The sequence below is a fragment of the Rattus norvegicus genome, chromosome 1, assembly GCF_036323735.1.
Source record: "Rattus norvegicus strain BN/NHsdMcwi chromosome 1, GRCr8, whole genome shotgun sequence".
NCBI classification, from domain to species: Eukaryota; Metazoa; Chordata; class Mammalia; order Rodentia; family Muridae; genus Rattus; species Rattus norvegicus.
Genome location: NC_086019.1, coordinates 144,247,602 through 144,268,069, shown reverse-complemented (window position 1 = coordinate 144,268,069; position 20,468 = coordinate 144,247,602). Strand labels below are relative to the sequence as shown.

Sequence of the window (20,468 nt, the reverse complement as noted above, 5' to 3'; positions counted from 1 at the left end):
CCAACAGCCGCTGGCTGAGCTCCAGGGCTTCAGCATGTGGAAGCTTCGTGAGTAATTCAGAAGTTGGTTGTGGAGGGAGAAGGTGCTCTGTTGAAACGTATCAGCCAGGGTCCGACCAGGAAAAGCAAACCCACGCCAGGCGACTGAGCTGGTTTAGTGCTGCGGAGGAAGTGAAGGAAGGAGAGATGGGTGCACAGCTGCAGGAAGTCTCAAGGCCAGAGGCCTCCAGGTAAGAGCTGCAGGTTTCTTGTCTGGCCAGAGCCGGGTTCCACAAAGAGAGCCGACTGCTACAGAATGACAGAGGACAAGTTCAAAGGTTCACAGAGGCAAGGCAAACTTCCCTTCAGATGAGCTGAGGAAAGGCAACCATGCCCCAGGGCAGCAGTGGTGGGGCTGTGAAGGGGGAGACCATTAGCTGAATGAGAAGGCCAGGGCTGTGAGACAGTTGTAAGGGGCCATCCCTCAAGTCAGGATAGTAGAGTTAGGACTAACACTGTCGCTCGCTCAGTGGGAGCCAGAGAATAAAGGGAATGTCTTGTTCTCTGAGGTGCAGTGTTTCTTTTCTTCTCTTTTCTTTTTTTTCTTTCTTTCTTTTTTTTTCTTTTTTTTTTTTTTTTTGTGAGGAGTGTTAGTTCCGTATCTTATGTCCTAGCCTAGCCTGGTCAAAGTGCTGGGAGTCAGGAAAGCACTGACAGAAGCTAGCTAGAATTCAGTGTTTTCTTCCCTCTAGAAAAAGGGGGCCGGGCTAGGCATGCTCACTGGTGGGAGTGAGACTAGCAGGCTACCACATGCTTTCTGTCAGCTCTGTCCCAGAGAAGGGGGAAGGGCTGGATTTGGAGGAATGAGAAGGAGGCAGCTGCAGAAACAGTGATGCTGTAGGCTCCATCTGTCTCACTTAGCCATCTCCAGACGTTCCTGAATGCCTCGTTGTGCCAGCCTAGGTGCTAAGATGAGATACTGAACTAGATACATAGGGCCTCGCTTAGGAAGGGGACGCACGCCCTGCAGCATGGGTCCGTTCACATATGTGCTTGGTGAGAGTAGGCTCACTCAGGGAAGGTGACAGTTGAGTTATATCCTGTGTTCAGGCAGAGGGGACATCACTGGGAAAGTCAGAGTCCCAACCCCAGGAGTAATGGGACTACACCTGAGGAAGTGGGCTTGGGGCCTGTCAGTGATGCGTGCAGGGGGTTGGGGGTGATACTGGATTGTGCCAGGCAGCAGGAAGAGTGAGCATGCAGACGCATGCGTGCACTTGACACAGGGAGCAGAACCCAGCTGGTCAAGCACATGGCGCTCCCTCTGCCCAAGGCTATCCTTGGACTTGGGCAAATGAATCCTAGGAGATGAACCAACCCAGAGGACAAATGTTACAAGTGACCACTCAGGGTACCTACAGCAGTCATAGTAGCAGGGACTCAGCAAGGACACTGAGGCCAGCGTTAGGTGGGAGAAGGGGCATTATTGTCTGATAGATAAGGAATCTTAGGTTTGGATGATTAAAAGTAAAACATTTCAGGGCTGGAGAGATGGTTCAGAGGTTAGGAGCTCCTGATGCTCTGGGAGAGGACTGGACCTCAGTTCCCAGCCCCCACACCTGTCTGTAGCTCACTCCAGGGAGACCCACTGTCCTCTTCTGCCCTCTGCAGGCACCTGTGTGCACACATACACAAATAATTTTTTAAAAAATTCTTTAAAAGGGGGCTGGAAAGATAGCTCAGTGGCTAAGAGCACTAACTGTCTTCCAGAGGTCCTGAGTTCAATTCCCAGCAACCACATGGTGAGTCACAACCATCTGTAATGAGATCTATGTCCTCTTCTGATGTGTCTGAAGACAGCGGCAGTGTACTCATGTGCATAAATAAGTAATTCTACAAAAAAAAAAATCTTTAAAAGGCATTCTAAAATAATCTATGCCATTTTTGTTTCCTGTCCTTGGAAGAAACAAAAGTTGCAGCTTGATTTCTGGAATATTCCTTTGAAAATGATCTCCAAACAGGTGCTCTGCAGTCTGGAAGGCTGCAAGTCCAGTGAAAGCACTGGCCTGGAAAGAAGAAACTGAGCAGAGCTAATTTCTCAGGGGACAGGCGCTTCTGTCAGCACTCACTGAGCACTTCCCATGTGTCCAGCACCAAGTTCCAGGAGTGTGTAGGTATGAAGCTTTCTAACGTAGTCTGAGAGTCCAGCCTGGTGGCCTAAGCTTTAATCCCAGCACATGGATCTCTGGTCTACACACCGAGTGCTGGGCCAGTCAGGGATACAGAGTGAAGTCCTGTCTCAAAATAAAAAGTAGTGTGAAGACATCTTGTAACCCAATTTACATATCATTGATTTGTAAGATGTGTGTGTTATATGTGTACATGCTAAAGCATGCGTGTGGAGGTCAGAGGAAACTGAGTATTGGTCCCCATCTTCCACTGTGTTTGAGGAAGGCTCTCTTCTGGTTCACTGCTGTATAATCAGACCACCTGACCCTTGAGCTTCTGGGATCCTCCGGTTTGCCCCCACCAAGCTGAAGGGACAGTGGGATTACAGATGCATACACTGTGCCTGGGGATCAAACTCAGGGCCACATGTTTGCAAGCAAGCTCTCCTCCCTCTGAGTTCTCTCCAGCTCTTTAAAAAATGTCTGTGTGTACACCTGCATGCAATCATGCACAGGGCACATGTGGAGGTCAGAGGAAACCTCAGTGGCAGCCCTCACCATCTGTCTTATTTGAGACAGACTTTCTGTGTTCTTTTTTCTCCCCCACTATGTACACCCAGCTCGCTGGTGTTTTACCCACTGAGTCATCTCCTCAGCCCTAAATTCTTTAGAAAGTTCTTTTTTTTTTTTAAGATTTATTCATTTATTATATATAAGTACACTGTAGCTGTCTTCAGATACACCAGAAGAGGGCATCGGATCTCTTTACAGATGGTTGTGAGCCACCATGTGGTTTCTGGGAATTGAACTCAGGACCTCTGGAAGAGCAGTAGGGTGCTCTAACCGCTGAGCCATCTCTCCAGCCCATGCCCTAAATTCTTAAACTCAAAGAACTTCTTGAATTCTAAAATGACAAAGACCACAGTCCATGAGAATGGTGCTTTCAACAGACAAGGTTTAAGAGCCTGGGAGGCTCTTCCCTTCTGCTCCGTGTCCGTTAGAAGCAGACAGGAAGACACCTTAGCTATGGAGCCGTGGAAACCCCTTCCATGGTCTTCGTGAGTCGCCCTGCACTTGTAGTTGTGTGGAGAGCTTGGTTGAGCTGTGGAGGTAAATATTTCCCCAAATCTTCTCCCCTGAGGAAGACAAGATGGAAATCCTGACTAGCAGCTCGCAGCCCCTAATTCTGCCCTTGGAGTTGAATCTCTTACCGTTCCCAGCACCCTGGAGAGGAGAGCTTACTGTTGAGATCATCCCTGGTACCCAAAGGTTGGGCGCCAGCCTCTGGGCTCTCCTTATGACTCCTCTGACGCTCTTTCCATACCCTGTTCACCCCTGGTGCTGCTCCCTGGGAGCCCCTTCTGTGGCAAAGAAGACTTCCCATCACCTCTAAGGCATCAAATATGTCAGCATGCACCCGGGAAGACTCCCTGGGCGTGTCTCAGCCTAGAAGGTGCTTGGTTCTCCTGGCTTTGCAGCAGTTGGGCTGCAGGCTCTTGAATGAGTAATGAGGTTGCTCCTGGGTGCACAGGCGCTAAGAACTTGTAGCAAGCCAGCTACAGTACAGTCCCCTCTGCAGTTCTGACGGTAGGTGGGGCTTTTCTTGGGAATACAGCTCACTGAAATGTCCCAGAACCCCCTTGGTCTCTGCAGCCCTCTATGTTCCTCCTCCTGGTCCTCCTGGCACTTCTCCCCATTCGAGACTGTGCAGCTCTTTCTGGGCCAGTGTTACTCAAGCCAGTCGTTTGGAAAGAGAGAACTTCAACTGAGGAAAATGCACCCACCATACTGGCCTGAGGACATTTTCTTGATTGATGATGGATGTGGGGGTGCCCAGCTCACCGTGGGTGGGGCCACCCCTGGCAGACGGCACCTGGAGCCATAAGAGAGCAGACAGACTGAGCAAGCCATTCATGGGCAGGCAGTAAGCAGCACCCCTTCATGATGTCTGCTTAAGTTCTGGCCACCAGGGTCTTGCCCTGCTTGAGTTTCTACCCTGACTTCCCTTGGAGAAGGACTGTAACTTGGAAGAATAATAAACCTGTTCTTCCCCAAACTGCTTTTGGTCATGGTATTTTATCATGTCAACAGAAATCAAATGAGCATAGAAACCCTAAGGCAAAGGCCGTGGCTGTTCTTAACAACTGATACCAGACCATGCTAGGCTCTTAACCACCTGCTAGTCACTCTCCCTGACAGGTGTGAAGTAGCCCTCACCTTTAACTCCAGTACTTGGGAGGCAGAGGCCAGTCTGGTGTACAGAGCTTGCAGGAGCTACACACAGAAAAAAAATAAATTGATTAAGGGCTGAAGTGATGTCTTAGAGATTAAGAGCACTGGCTGTTCTCCCAAAGGTCATGAGTTCAATTCCCAGCAACCACGTGTTAGCTCATAACGATCTATAACGAGATCTGGTGCCCTCTTCTGGCCTGCAGACGTTCATGCAGGCAGAATATTGTATACACAATAAATACATGAATCTTAAAACTAAGCAAAGTTAATTCATCCACTGGGACTCCACAGTGCTCGGGTCTTCCCTGCTCCAGAGAGAGTGGCAGACCTGCGACTAGCACACATGAGGACCTCCGCTCAAGAACTAGGGGAGGGCTGGAGAGAGGGCCAGCACTTGTTGCTCTTAAAGAGCAGGGTTGGATTCCCAGCACCCACGTGGTAGTTCACAGTCATTCTTAATCTGGCTCCAAGGAGCCTGACACTCTCTTCAGGCATCTTTGTGCACTAAGGCATGCGCAGCCCACGCGTACATACACGCAGGCAAAACACTCGGGCACATAAAACAAATGGACGGAAAATATTTTTTTTAAAGAAAGCAGGAGTAGGAAGGGAAGAGGAAGCATCCTCTCCCCTGCCGAACGGTACTCAACTCTCTGTTTCTTTTGCAGTAGGATTGAGGAAAGGAATGAATTTGAAAATTTGACATAGAATTGTTCAGGGATTGGAGAGATGGCTCAGCAGTGAACAGCGTGGACTGCTCTTCCAGAGGACCTGGGTTTGGTTCCCAGGCCCCATGTTAGGCCGATCCCAACCACCTGTAACTCCAGTTCTCCTATGTGTTCTATGGCTTTTACCTGCACACGCATGCATGCACATACATGTGACATGTACACACACATACACATAGATAAATTCTTTTTTCTAAGGTGCAGTGCAGAGAATACTACAGAAACTCCAATGCTAAGTTTGACCCTAAAGAAAGTGACAGCCTACCTAGTAGGACTCAATGTATGGAATTCTCTAAGTTATTTCTTTTACGTGTCCCTTTTCTCTATGTTCTGGTGACCTCTCCACCTGGGAGACATAAAAAGCCGCCTCACTAAATGTCATCAACTCCTGGGAAAATGTAGCAAAATGACTGGAGGAGTAGCCCCGTGATGGGACATTTGCCTAGCACGGGTGACACCCCGGGTTCCGTCCCCAGCAGCACAAAAACAAAAAAGGAAAAACATGGCCTTGTGTGAAGCTAAGGGAGGAGAGCTCTATTTTGGCTCCCGGTTTCAGGGGTTTTGAACTACCATTGCAGGGAGGGCATGGTAGAGCAGAGAAGCTCACACCGGGCAATCAGGAAGCAGAGAGAGTGCCGTGCCCCAAAAGCCTTTTTTAAAATTAGTGTGGATTTCCTTATCCTCCAGATGTAAAATTGCTTTCTATTTGTTTGTTGTCTTACTAAGCATGGGTCTCTTACTTGGTGATATCAATTTTATTTATATTCTTTATGTCTTTGTATTGTTTTGCAGCACAAAAGCCTTTTTCAGCCTTGTAGCCCTGGCTGGCCTGGACCTCACTGTGTAGACCAGGCTGGCCTCAGACTTTCAAAGACCTGCCTACAACTGGTGAAATTCTTTGGGAACTACCGAGGCGTGAGTGTTCGTTATAAAGGGCCTGCTCCAGCAGTCAAGGGTGACCTGAGGAAGAGAGAAGCCTGATTTCAGAGCAGCTGGTCTCACACTGGTCTCCACTCCCCTTGAGGAAAGGCTGTGAGCACACGGTTCACCATTGAGTTCTGAGGCATCACCACCGTCTGCTTCTCTTCCTATCAAAGCTGGGCTGGCGAAACAAACAGAAAACCAAAAAGATGATTTCTAATCCAGTTCAAAGCATTTCCCTTCTGTATCCATCCAAGCGTTATCAGGAGCTTGTGGTTCTGTTTTCCTCTGTAACACATGAGCCATCTGAGCTGGTTTGGGGACACTTAGCTGTTTTTTTTTTTTTTTCCCCCGGGGCTGGGGACCGAACCCAGGACCTTGCGCTTTCTAGGTAAGCGCTCTACCACTGAGCCAAATCCCCAACCCCCCCCCTTTTTTTTAAGATTTATTTATTCATTTGTTATATATATGTATGTACACTGTAGCTGTCCTCAGACACACCAGACGAGGGCATCGGATCTCTTTACAGATGGTTGTGAGCCACCATGTGGTTGCTGGGAATTGAACTCAGGACCTCTGGAAGAGCAGTTGGTGCTCTTAACCACTGAGCCATCTCTCCAGACCCCACTTAGCTGTTTTAAAGATTACTACTTTTGGGTTTAACCCTACCTTATACCTTTCCACCAACCAGGCCTAAAATCTGTCCCTATGATAACATAAGGGACCAGAAATATCACTCACCTCGCCAGAGGTGTGGCTGGCCCGGCTGCGCTGTTTTAAGTAGCCCGGGGGTGGTGGCACACGGCTCTAATTCCAGCACTCAGGAGGCAGAGGCAGATGAATCTGAGTGTAAGGCCAGCCTGGTCCAGGGTTACACAGAGAATCCCCGCCTTGACCGCCACTCCTAAGGAACATGCCGACTACAGCCCTCCTCCCCGCCCTCCAGGTAAGGAGTTCGGCTATCACGGACTTGGGAAGCCAACCTCAGGTCGCCTGCTTCTGCTGCATCTTTCAAGTTCACTGCCTCACACTCCTCACTCAGAGAACCAATCCATGCCCTCCCAGCAGAATGGCCCCCTTCTCTTCCCACAGACTCACTGCTCCTACGGGTGGATGGGAACTCTACTGTGGGATGGGACTCAAATGTTCCTCCCTCCCTCCTTCCCTCCCCACCCCCTTTGGTTTTTCTAGATATGGTTTTTCTATGTAGCACTGGCTGTCCTGGAACTCACCTATGTAGACCAGGCTGGGCTCAAACTCAGAGATCCATTAGCCTCTGCTTCCCAAGTGCTGGGATTAAGGGTGTGTGCCACCACTGCCCAGCCAATAATATGTTCTTTGAAAAGATTAATTTTTGCTTCCTCAAAGGCTTAGGTTATTTTCAGCTGTAGTGGGAGGTGGATAGGATATGGAAGTGAGGTAAAGGTTTGCTAATAGTTGAGGTCAAGTTATTTTTTTCCCCTGGGTCTCACTGTGTAACCCCGGCTGTCCTGGAACTCACTTTGTAGAGCAGGCTGGTACTGAACTCACGGAGATCTGCCTGCCTCTGGCTCCCAAGTGCTGGGACTAAAGGCATGCACTATAGATGGCCAAGTTCAAGTTTTTAAAACACATTAGAGGATAAGACTCAGGAGCTGGTCATGGAAACCCAGTCATGTAACCCCAGCACGCAAGAGGCTGAGATAGGAGGTTCATAAATAGGCTAGTCTGAGCTAGATAGCTCAACCTTTTGTTTTTTTTTTTTTTTTAAAGGCAAAATCAGGAAAAGAATGGGTCTCTACTTGGCAATATTCAATGTTCTTAAAAAAAAAAAAAAAAAAGCCAGGGCTGGAGAGATGGCTCAGAGGTTAAGAGCACTGTCTGCTCTTCAAGAGGTCATGAGTTCAATTCTCAGCAACCACATGGTGGCTCACAACCATCTATAATGAAATCTGGTGCCCTCTTCTGGCCTACATGTGTACATGCAGGTGGAATACTGTATACATAATAAATCTTAAAAAAAAAAAAATGCCCCTTCCAAGTGTAAACCTCCTAAATATCAGGTGATGGCCTCACATTTCTCCTTCTTCTAAGAGTAACAACCCCTTCTCCAGTCAGCATTCCTCTCTTTACTTTTCAAACATTGGCGTCCTAGGAATAAAGCCCTGGTTGGTAGTAACTAACATGTGAATCTGCAGGACAGACTCCTGATTCAAGACCAGCCCTCATCAGGGAATTCCTTCCTTCCTTTCTTTTTCTTTTTTTATTTATTATATATAAGTACACTCACTGGAGCTGTCTTCACCAGAAGAGGGCATTGGATCCCATTACAGATGGTTGTGAGCCACCATGCGGTTGCTGGGAACTGAATTCAGGACCTTTAGGAAGAACAGTTAGTGTTTTTAACCACTGAGCCATCTCTCCAGCCCCCTTCTTTCCTTTCGATTTTGAAAGATTTATTTTGTGAGTGTGTGTGTGTGTGTGTGTGTGTGTGTGTGTGTGTGCGTATGTGTGTTGCCTGCATGTGTGTATGTGCACCATGTGCAGATAGTACCAGTGGAAGTCAGAAGAGGCCATCAGATTCCTTAGAATTGAAGTTTCACATGGTTGTGAGCTGTCATGCAGGGGCTGAAATCACTGAGCCATTTCATTAGCTAATGAGATTTCTAATATCCTCAACGCTGACACTTCCTTAAAAAGAACGCCCTTCATATAGGAACCCTACGGACAGTATGCTAGATCCACATACGTAAAGTTTCAAATGTTTGAGATAGCTCAGTTGGTAAAGCACATGTTGTAAAACCCCAGCACCTACACAGAACCACGTGAGGTGCGCATGCTGGTAAGCCAGCACTGGAAAGGCAGGTCCAGGGGCTGTCCCCAGGAGCTTAGGCTGAGCAGAGTCCCAGGGCCAAAGAGAGACTCTCCAAAACCCAAGGTGACTGGTGCCTTAGGAATGACACTGGAGGTCAACCACTGGCCTCCACAAGTACCTGCAACACACCGCAACACACACACACACACACACACACACACACTGGAAGATGTAAGGGACTGAGGATGTGACTCAGTAGTGTGATGGCCACTGCATAAATCCGGGCATGTTGGCACTTACTGGTAATCCCAGCACTCAGAAGGTAAGGCAGGAGGATCAGGAGTTCAAGGTCATCCTCAAATACATCATAAGTTCAATGCTAGCCTGAGCTCTGTGTGTGTGTGTGATTTGGAAATGTGTACACAGTGCACAGCACACACGACTGTTTCACCCTGATGGGACAGCTGGAGGACAGAGGCCTCACGCTCCAAACATAAAACTATGTGTCCAAGTGTGCTGTCCACACAGACACATAAATCTAAGCTGATACCCTTCCTGGCAGTCACTGTCTCTCTTACCATCGGAAGAGACATCAGTCCCAGGCCATACTTCCCACACTGTTTTGAAACCAGGAAAGGCTTTGCCTTCCTACAGAGGACTCGGAGCTGAAGAAGATCTGTCATCCTGACCTGACACAAGTCATCAAGGTGCAGTCTAAAATGGGGGAGAGAAGCCTGGGATGCTAGCAGCTGTGGGCAAAGGCACCTTAGCCGGACAACGTGACAGCAAAGCATTCAGGGCCACACAAATAATGTTCAGTATTTCTTTGCGGGCTCAACCTAGGCTGTGGACCAAACTGCCATCACATATGAGAAGTATTTCCCATTTCAAGAGAACAGAAGCACAGAGGAATTTAAAGGGAGGAGAGGAATCAAATCATGAAATGTAATAGACAAGACCGGACTTCCAACCTTGCACTCCTAGACTCCCTTCTCCAGCTGCACAGGACTCTAACAAGATTACAGTGTCCTAGAAATGAGAAGAAACAGGGCATGGTTCTGGCAAAAACTCACAAAGAGTATTTAGGAAAACTGGTTCTTTGAAAGGGACAACATTGGGGGGGGGGCACTGTGGGAATTCTCCCTTCAGAGTCAGCTCGGCTCCGCACTTCCCTTCTCTCTACAGCCGCTTCAGTAAAGTTTCTCTTTCAGGTGAGTCCTCTGGTGCGTGATAAAGTTGGAGCTATTGCTGAAGCCTTTGCCACACTCGGGGCACTTGTAGGGCTTCTCTCCCGTATGAATCCGCTGGTGTATGATGAGAACTGAGTTCCAACTGAAGCCTTTCCCACACTCGGGGCACCTGTAAGGCTTCTCTCCCAAGTGCGCGCGCTGGTGCATTACCAGAATGGAACCCCGGCTGAAGCTCTTCCCACACATGAGGCACTGGTAGGGCTTCTCCCCCGTGTGAGTCCGCTGGTGCACTACCAGCTGCGAGCGCTGGCTGAAGCATTTCCCACAGTCGCCGCATTTGTATGGCTTCTCCCCGGTGTGGATCCTCTGGTGCTTGATGAGGTTGGAGCTCCAGCTGAAGCTCTCTCCGCACGTAAGGCACTCATAGGGCTTCTCCCCCGTGTGCATGCCCTGGTGTGCGATCAGGCTGGAGCTCTGGCTGAAGCTCTTGCCACACACCCCACACTTGTAGGGCTTCTCCACCAGGTGGGTTCGCCGGTGAGTGGCCAGATTGGAGCTGCGGCTGAAGCTTTTGCCGCACTCGCTGCACTGATACGGCTTCTCCCCCGTGTGTGTTCTTCGGTGGGTAATGAGCGCTGAGCTCTGGCTGAACTTCTGTCCGCACTCGGTACATTTGTATGGTTTCTCTCCCGTGTGGATCCTCTGGTGTCTGATCAGGTTGGAGTTGTAACTGAAGCTTTCGCCACATTCCTTACACGCATAGGGTTTTTCTCCAGTGTGAATTCCCTGGTGAGTATTAAGGCTGGATCGGTTGCCAAAGCTCTTCCCACACTCAGGGCATGAGTACGGTTTTTCACCTGTGTGCGTGCGCTGATGAGCGATGAGGTTGGGGCTCCGGCTGAAGCTCTTGCCACACTCGGCACACTGGAAAGGCTTCTCGCCTGTGTGGATCCTCTGGTGCGTGATAAGGTTCGCGCTCCGGCTAAAGCTCTTCCCACAGTCCCGGCATTTGTACGGTTTCTCTCCGGTGTGAGTCGTTTGGTGTCTACTGAAGTTCGAGCCGTCACTAAAGCTCTTCCCACACTCCTCACATTTGTAGTACTTCTCTCCTGTGTGCGTCCGTTCATGGGTGATGAGGTGGGACTTCCGGCTGAAAGTTTTCCCACACTGGGGACACTCATAAGGCTTCTCACCCAGGTAGGTGCCCTGAAGGCCTATTAGCTGGCCAACTTCCCTTCCTTCCGATGGCAGGTCCCTGTGCTCCTCACCTGGGACATTTCCCTGGGCGCCTCCTGAGCCACAGTCTCTCTCAAAGTCACTCTCCCCATCCGACTGCTGACCACCCTCCCCTCCAGGGATTTTCAAGAACGTCTCGTGTGATTCCACATCCTCAAACACGTCTTGATTTGAGTTCTCCCCATTCTCACTCTGTATCTCAAAATCTGAAAGGAAGAAAACATACAATGTCTGCTCAGTTCCCCATTGTGATGAGAAAAAGAAACCAACAAAATTAAAGGGTTCCACTTCCAACAAACAACAAAAGCCCACAAGGATTCAAGTTAGTTTCCTCCTGACTGACTATTTAGTTGCCAGGACTCCTCTGTGGCAGTCACTGAGATCTCTAATCTTAGATTGGAGTTCTATGTCTCCACTCACTTCTGCATGAGCAAATCAGATCAGGTAGGGATCTGAAAGTACCCCAACTAAAGGGCAGTGACAAGGTACACAATGGCCCTAGCAGTCACCGTGATGTCTAGAGCTTGGACATATGTCATATGTCATCAATGAATCTGACATATGGGTGAACGAAGTTTTTTTTTTAATTGGTATCACAGAAATGTTTCTAAAGCTCAGTCTCATTTAAAAGGTGAGACTACAGAGCCTTTAATTCCCAGAACTTGGAAGGCTCGGGTACACAGCAGGCCTATGGCTGTCCTGAGGACCTGTGCATTTCCAGCCTAGCTGTGGGCCCTTTCTCTCCTACAACAGAAAGCATTTCAGGATGAGTGAAAAAAACTGATGGTAAAGATGGGGCATAAACTTCAATTGGTCTCGAATAGTCCCCCCTTATCTCCTGTTTCTATTCCCAAAGTTTCAGTCACCAAGTCAACCAACGTCCAAAAAAAAATTACATGAAAACTCCAGAACTCATAATTAATTAATTAATTAATTAATTAAATTTTGAGACTGAGTCTCTCTACATAGCCCTGGCTGTCCTGGAACTCTTTATGTAGACCAGGGTGGGCTTGAACTCATAGAGGTCTGCCTGCCTCTGCCTCCCAAGTGTTTGAATAAAGGCGTGCACCATCACACGTGGCTAAATAACTTTGCAGTCTAACATACTGTTATTTTTCTATTGTAGCCTTTACTGTCTCTTACTGTGTATAATTTATAAAATAATGGTTATCATTGTGAAGGTACATGGGAAGTGCTATACAGCGGGTTTTAGGAATGCAGAGTGGAGTGTGTCTTAGATTGAATCACCTGTAATAAGGGATGACCTATAATTTACTTATAGTCAGAAGCTTGAGTTGGCTCAGTCCTTCCAATTGACTATAACACACTATGTTTCAACACTGTGGTTGCAACCACTGGTCTAAAACAGTGATCAGATACTGATTTGATGCCCACACCATGTCCCCTCCATTTTCACTGGAGCCCCCTCCACCACTCAAAGACACCCATGCAGGAGACACCAGGATGGCTCAGCAGGTAGCGGCTTTTCACCAAGCCTGATGACCTGATTTCACTGCCCAGAACCTGCCCACATAGGAGAAAGAGAAACAACTCCCGAAAGCTTTTCACATGTGCACTACAGAATGTGTGCCTATACACACACAGAGGGAGAGGAAGAGGGAGGGGGAGAGGGAGAGGAGGGGAACTGTACATAGGTGTTTACAGTCATTGAGGAACAGTTAGCTATACAGCAAACCTCAAATAGATAACCTGTTGGCTGTTACCACTGAACATTGGAAAATACTAAAGACAGCTGGACAGCGAAGCTGTAATTCTTTGGCTCAACTGTAGGACAAGAACAGGTATGAATGTAATAGCCCGTTCCTCTCTAATACAGGATAGGCTTCTCATTCTCCAAGGTGCAGAGGAGCCACCTAGAGATCTAATTAACCGTGTACTTTTGTGCATTTCTCCTCAGCTTTCTGCTGAGATTAGTGCCAGTGCTCCAGAGCCTACCCTTTGAGTAAAACAGCAGCATTGCCCGATAGCTGCATTCCAGAACCACCTATGGAGCCTCCAAAGCCTTTGATGAGGACCAGGGTGTCATTCAGTAGGGGAGCACAAGCTTAGCATATGGAGATCACTGGGTTCAGTTTCTAGCACTCTTAGCTCACTCTAGGTTCCAGGTAATTTCAATACCTGCCAAATTTAAAACCCAGAGACCTGGCATAGTGGTTAGGAGACCAGTGCTTAATTAAGATCACCTACAGGGCTTGTTAAGACCCCAAGGGCTGATCCCACTGTTAAAGTTTCTCACTCATTGGCTCTGGAGCGGAATTTACATTTTTAACAGTTCTGATGCTGCTGATCCGGGGGACAAACATTGTCCTAAGGGTTAAAGACCTTGCCTGGAAGTCACTATGTAGCCCACTCTGACCTTGAATTCATGATCCTCCTGCCTCAGCCTCAGCAGCACAGAGGTGTGTGCTACCATGTGTGAACATTAACAGGAATTTCTCAATTTTGAGATTAATAATCCCCTTTCCTTCCCTTTGATATCTACCAGTACATGAACTGGGATAATGGAACTCCATGAGGCCAGTGTATCTATCAACAGAGGGTTATCTCAAGCTAAGCCTGGTGGTACATGCCTCTAATCCCAGCACTCAGGAGGCAGAGGCAGTTCAATCTCTGTGAGTTCTAGGCCAGCTTGCTCTACAAAGCAAGTTCTAGGACAGCCAGGGCCGTTACACAAAGAAACCATTTCTCAAAAACACACACAAAAAAAAGAGAGAGCAAGAGGGTGGTTTCAGGGCTGGAGGGATGGCTCAGTGGTTAAGAGCACTGACTGCTCTTCCAAAGGTCCTGAGTTCAAAATCCCAGCAACCACATGGTAGCTCACTACCATCTGTAATGGGATCTGATGCCCTCTTCTGGTGCATCTGGAGACAGCTACAGTGTACTCATAGATAATAAATAAATAAATCTTAAAAAAAAAAAAAAAAAAAAGAGGGTGGGTTCACTGCTCTCCTCCCTAAATCCTTCTCTATTTCATCCTCTCACGGAAATAGGGATGAACTCTGGAATAGCAATTAGAACAGTTCAGAGGCAAACTGTCCCCATTTATACCAAGAACTATTGGAACTTAAATATTAGGGCCATGAACTTGATAAATGACTTCTAACCTCAGATATGAAACACATGGAAAAAAATAACTGCCAACTATTACAATGTAAAATCGCTAGGATTTACCCCCAGGGCTTGGTATGCCAAGCAAATGCACAACCATTGAGCTTCCTCCCACAAAGGACCTCAATTTCCTATGGAGTTCAAGCAGGTCTCTAACTTACAACGGTCCTGCTCCGCCTCCTGAATGCTAAGATTTCAGATGTGTGCCGCTCGCTATACCCCACTCCCTGGAACTGGAGTTACCAGCGGTTGTGAGCCACCTGATGTGGGTGCTGGGAACCAAACTTAGGTCTTCAGCAAGAGCAATTAAGTGCGTTTAACCACTCCCTCCAACCAAAAGACAAATAATTTTTTTTAATTTATTTTATTTTTATTTCATGTGCATTGGTGTTTTGTATGTGTGTGTATGTCCATGTGAAAGTGTCAGATCCCCTGGAACTGGATTTACATATAGTTGTGAACTGCCATGTGGGTGCTGGAAATTGAACCCAGGTCCTCTGGAAGAACAGCCAGTGCTCTTAACTGTAAATGCGGATTTTTCTAGAAAACCTGAATCTCATTCCCCAAAGCATTCAAGGAGGCAAAACAGACAGACAAATGAGCAAACCTACAAGCATTCTGTCTTTACATCAATAATAATCCGTAACCAGTTACGAAAGTTAACTACTGCTTTGTATAAGTGGTCTTTTAAAGGTCTGTAGTGCACTGAAAACAGCCATCAAACAAGGACCCTGTGGTCAACCTCTTGCAAACCCTAAGTCACTTGAGAGACTGTCTCCCCCGGGAGCAGTGATGTCATCCTGAGATTTTACTTTATGAGGATTTGCCTGAAGGTGCGTATGTGTACCACGTACATGCCTGTTTCTTAGGTTAAAAGAGGGCATCGGCCCCCTGGAACTGGAGCCACAGATGGTTGTAAGCTGTTGTCTGGGTGCTAGAAACCAAGCCTGGGTCCTCTGCACGGGCAATACGTATTCTTAGCTGCTGAGCCAGCCCCTCCGCCTTTTATTCTGAGGTCTGACCATTCAGCCTCCCAGTCTCTCTCTCCATCAATCAGACCCAGCTCATCCGCCTGAGAGGTTCCCTGTCCTCCCCACCAAAGGGAATTCTCCGTAACCCAGAATTCCAACTCCAACCTGGTCAATTCAAGTAAAGGTTGCTTCTCACACCTGTGGCCGGCTGGTCCAGGTCACTAGGAGAAAGGGCTACCCAACACGAAGGGACCATCTCCTGAGTCTCTGTAATCTGAGACGTGGGAATCTCTCTAGCCCTCAGAACTCCGCTGTTTAAAGTATCTTTATGGATACGTATCCCTTACCAACTGGGTGTGCTGAGTGTGAGTGTGAGCTGAGTGTGGGGGGGACTTCTGAGGATGCAAGTGCTGCAGGCGAAGACCATTCTTTGATGGAGCTAAGGGGCGGACTTGCCCACTGACCTGAGTATTTCCCAATCTTCCTTTGAAGATTCAGAAGTAATCTGGCTGTGCTTGGCCAGGTTTGACCCTGACCCCACTTTGTTTTTACAAAAATCAAAACTTAGGGGTTGGAAAGATGGCTCAGTGGTTAAAGGCTCATACTTGCAATAGACCTGAGTTAGGTTCCTAGCTCTGGTGTCAGAAGGCTCATAACAACCTGTAACTACTCTAGGGCAGCTGACCCCCTCTTCTGACCTCTACGGGCATCTGCACTCATCTATACAAACTCATGCACGAACACACATATAATTGAAAATGAAAACACATCTTTAAAATCAAAGCTTAACTGATCATGGTGGCACAGTTTTAATCCCAGCTCTCTGACAGAAGCAGGTGAATCTCTGAGTTCTAGGCCAGCCTCGGATACACAGAGAAACCCTGTCTCAACAAAACAAAACAAAACACAGAAATAAGTAAAATCTTAGTCTGTCATTCTTTTTTTTTTTTTTTTTTTTTTTCGGAGTTGGGGACCGAACCCAGGGCCTTGCGCTTGCTAGGCAAGCTCTCTACCACTGAGCTAAATCCCCAACCCCTTAGTCTGTCATTCTTAAGAAAAGGCAGACATAGGGGGCTGGGGATTTAGCTCAGTGGTAGAGAGCTTGCCTAGCAAGCGCAAGGCCCTGGGTTCGGTCCCCAGCTCCGAAAAAAAGAACCAAAAAAAAAAGAAAAGGCAGACATGACCATAGAGAGATAGCTTATCAGTTAAAGGTGTACACTGCTCTTCCAGAGAACTTCAGCTCCTAGAACCCACAACTGCCTAAAACTCCAGTTCTAGGAGATCTGAGTTCCTCTTCTGGCCTCTGTAGGAACCCAAGTTTTCATGTGTAGGGCATATAGAAGCACATATACATGATTAAAAATAAAAACAAATCTTTCATTGTTTTAAAAGGCCGATGTGGAAGGGAAAGATGAGCTCAGAGTTCAGAGTTCTTACCTACTTTGGACCAAGTCCAGGGTTGGTCCCCACATTGTATAATCTGGGCACTGTAGCACATACCTATGCTCAGCTCTAGGGAGGCAAAGGCAGGAAGACCAGAAGTTCGCGGTCATCCTCAGCAACTCAGAGTCTCTGAGACCATCTTTGGCTATGAGACCCTATCTAGGGGGAGGGGAAAGGGGGATACAGAAATAAAGTTCCTTGTTTCTGGAATTTAAGAGTCTGGAAAGAACTGTCTGTCTATCTGTCTGTCTGTCTCCATGACAGAATAAGCAGCAGAGGTCTCTCAACCTGCAAGTACAAAAGTGTCCTTTATTTATCTCAACAATACTTACTGAGCTCTCACTGTGAAAGGGAACCCAGAAAGAGGACAGGGAGAAATAGATAAGGTCCCTGGCCTTTGGGACTTTTGTTAAGTTCCTAAAATAAATAAGAGTATTTATATAATTTAAAAAAACCAAGATTGATTAAGAAGTCAAAAGACTAAGGCAGGAAGATGATGAGTTCAAGGTCAGCCTAGGCTTCATAATGAGCTCTAGAGCAGCCTAGGCTAGATACAATATAGAGGGAGGCCTCATCTCAAAACAAAAGCCAGCAAACAATGAGAGAGAAAGAGACTGCAACTGTCCCATCCAGACAGAGGGGAGAAGCCCATGGAACTGCAGCAGACTGCTCTGGGATTAGTCAGGAAATCCCAAAGTCTGATTTAAGTCTTGAAATGGAATTAAAACACCCGCAGGACTCATGAACAAATAGAAATAAACTTTACATGTAAACTATACTAGAGGTATAGCTTTAATTGAAGTCACAGGACACTAAGTGCATACATGCAGAGGTGCCTCTCAGTCAAGTATTACACAATGACTAACCAGGCTTTGAAATACCCTTTCCTGGGTAGACACACCAAACAGAATAGAGGTCGGCTGGTGTCAGGTAGTCAGTGAAGGAATGAAGGGAAATGTGAATTCCTGTGAGCAGCTATGAGGGAGAAGGGCAAGATGTGTTATCAAATGGAGGCCAGCAGAGATAATCTTAGAGTCAGAAGTCAGGGGTCACCACCTGATTCCTCTGGGGAGAATCCCCCATCTCAGATGACCAGTGAGAAAGGAAGGCCCTGCAAAGCTGGGTGAGACCTCAGCCCAAGCCTCTGAGATAATGTGGAAATCCTCAAGTTCCTTATAAACTTGCCATAGCCATCAGAAGGCAAGGGAAGTCTGAAACAGTGCGAGAGAGTTTCTTTTTTCTTTCTTCTTTGTACAAAGTATAATATTAAGTCGAATGTGGTAGCATATCCAGTAGGCCAAGAATTCAGGAGGTTGAAACAGGAGGATTACCATAAGACCGAGGCCAATTTAGGCTACAATGTGAGACCTTGTCTCAAAACAGAAACCGAGTAAAGGTGTAGTTAGGTTGGTAGGTGCTTGCCCAAGAGGCGAGATGCCCTGAGTTTGATGCCTTAGCAACACAAAAACAGGACACCAGCACACATCTACAACCCTATCCAGTGAAGCAGGCCCTCAGCGTTCACGGTGCGGCTGTAAAGGGCTTAGCAGCTAGGTGCATTGGCTGCTCTTCCAGAGGACCAAGGTTCGATTCCCAGCACCCACTTGTCAGCTGAGAGTGTGGTTCGAAAATACAGGAGATCTGATGCCCTCTTCTGACCCTTGAGGGCACCGGGCATATACATGGTACACAGACATGCATGCAGGCAGAACACCCATGCACATCAAATTAAATAAGTAAAAAAAAATTTTTTTTAAAGTTCAAGTTCATCCTTAACTACATACCAACTTTAGACCAGCTGGGAATATGCAAAATTCCATTTCAAAGACTAATTAATTAGTCAAGTTACTGGGCTGTAGGTGTAGCTCAGTGATTCAGTGCTTGTCTCACACGATCCAGCTCCTAGGTTTGATCTCAAGCACACCCCTAAGGAAGTTACCTGTCAGAGTCGAAGAAGTTAAAATACTTCACTTCAAGTAAAACTTAGCGCCGATAAACTCATGCTGACACAAACAGACCTGAGTCCTGGCTCTGCTGAATGACAGCTGTGTGAAGCTATCGAGCTTCCTATCTGTCGACTGACAATGCCACTCACCTCACAAGATTCTTGGTGTGAGTGCCAATATAAGGTGCCCAGTGCCGAGCTAGTTTCAGTCAGTCCTCTAAGCCCGGACCTTTCTTCTGAGGACAGACTTCTCCATATCTCTCAGTTCTTGGCTGCTGTCATGCCCTCTGCCCTAAACTACCCTCTCCTCATGCTCTCCTGTCCCAGGCTTAGGCTCAGTCCTCCGGACTGGATGGTACAGAGTACTCTGCCCTACTCCCTGTTGGGACCTCCCTCAGCACCTCACTAGGAGCTGTCAGGACCGCTCATTCGATGGCATGCTTAAGAACAGGAGTCGTCTTGGTTTTGCCTCATACCAGCTGCGTGATCTTAAAGTGGGTCGCTCCTCCTCTAAGGACAACAATCCACACATCTCCCAGCAGACTGAGGGCCGGAGAAAGAACTCCAGAGATGCTATTCACACTGCTAGTTCTTTCTCACACATCCTGACCAACCTCACCCTCTGCCAGACTCTCATCACTGCACACCCCATGACCAAGCGGCTTCCTGACTTGCTCTCCAACCTCTCGCCTCTCTTCCACCTAATCAAACCTACATCCTGTTGCCAAGCTCAGCTTCCTCTCGTGCCCACAGGGCCTAGTTCAAGAACCTGCTGAGGGTAATGGCATTTCATTCAAACCTCTATCCTCCCTGCCCCCAAACTCCCACCACTTCCTGAAGACACTTTCCAATCCAACCAGCAAGCCATCTCTGAATCTGAAGAAACCTACTTCCTCCACTCCCCCACTTCAGAGCCTTGGCTACGCACGGCTCCTCTCAGCACTCATAGCTTCCTCCTTGCTTCCCATTTCTACTCCATTCTGCAGCCTCCTACTCTGGGTCCATGTCTTCCACGAAGGCTTCCCTGATTTGGCCTGCCCTCTCTACAGGCCCTTCTGAACTCCAGATGAGAGTACTTCATCAGAACAAAGCTCCCACATCCTATGGGTCCTGAAATTATCCTAGGGAAATGAGCACAGTTTACAGCCCAAGGCCAAATGCACACAGGACAGCCAACCAGACAAGGATCCAGAACTCATTACCAACAAAGCACATAAAGAGCTTGTCTGGAATTACCTTTCTTTTTAGTTCTCCAGATGGAATCTATTCTATATACAGAGACTTAGCTTGCAATCCCCTGCCTCAATTCTAAGTACTAGGATAATAGGTGTGGCCAATTACTCTTTAAAGATCTACGATATCATTACACCACAGAAATCCCAGACAGTTGTTTATCATGGTTTCTTAAAACGACCACTTTGAAAAGAATTGCATGCTTTCATTCTAGTTGCTGGGACTATTTGAATGGTTACAGTCAACTGAAAGGACCATGGGGTGGGTTACAGAGGTCGCTTTTGTGCTTATACCTGCAAACCAACAGAAATGTTCTGTTCCTCGTAAGGGAAGAATGTTTTATTCTTGAGGCAGAGGCAGGCAGATCTTTGTGGGTTTGAAGTCAGCCTGGCTAGACAGTGAGTTTAGGCCAGTCAGGGCTACATAATGAGACCCTATCAAGAAGCGGGAGAAGGAAGAAGGAAGAAGGAGGAAGGAAGAAGGAAGAAAGAAGAAGGAAG

General features: G+C 47.5%; 1 protein-coding gene across 1 annotated transcript in view; it reads right to left on the bottom strand.

The window, feature by feature from the left end:
• Positions 1 to 9,877: 9,877 nt before the first annotated feature.
• The window catches only part of Zscan2 (zinc finger and SCAN domain containing 2), a 15,111-nt gene continuing 4,520 nt past the window's right edge, over positions 9,878 to 20,468 (bottom strand). Inside the window, 1 exon segment of the mRNA NM_001427723.1 lies at positions 9,878 to 11,453. Coding sequence (NP_001414652.1) covers positions 10,012 to 11,453 — 1,442 coding nt within the window. The 3' untranslated portion in view covers positions 9,878 to 10,011.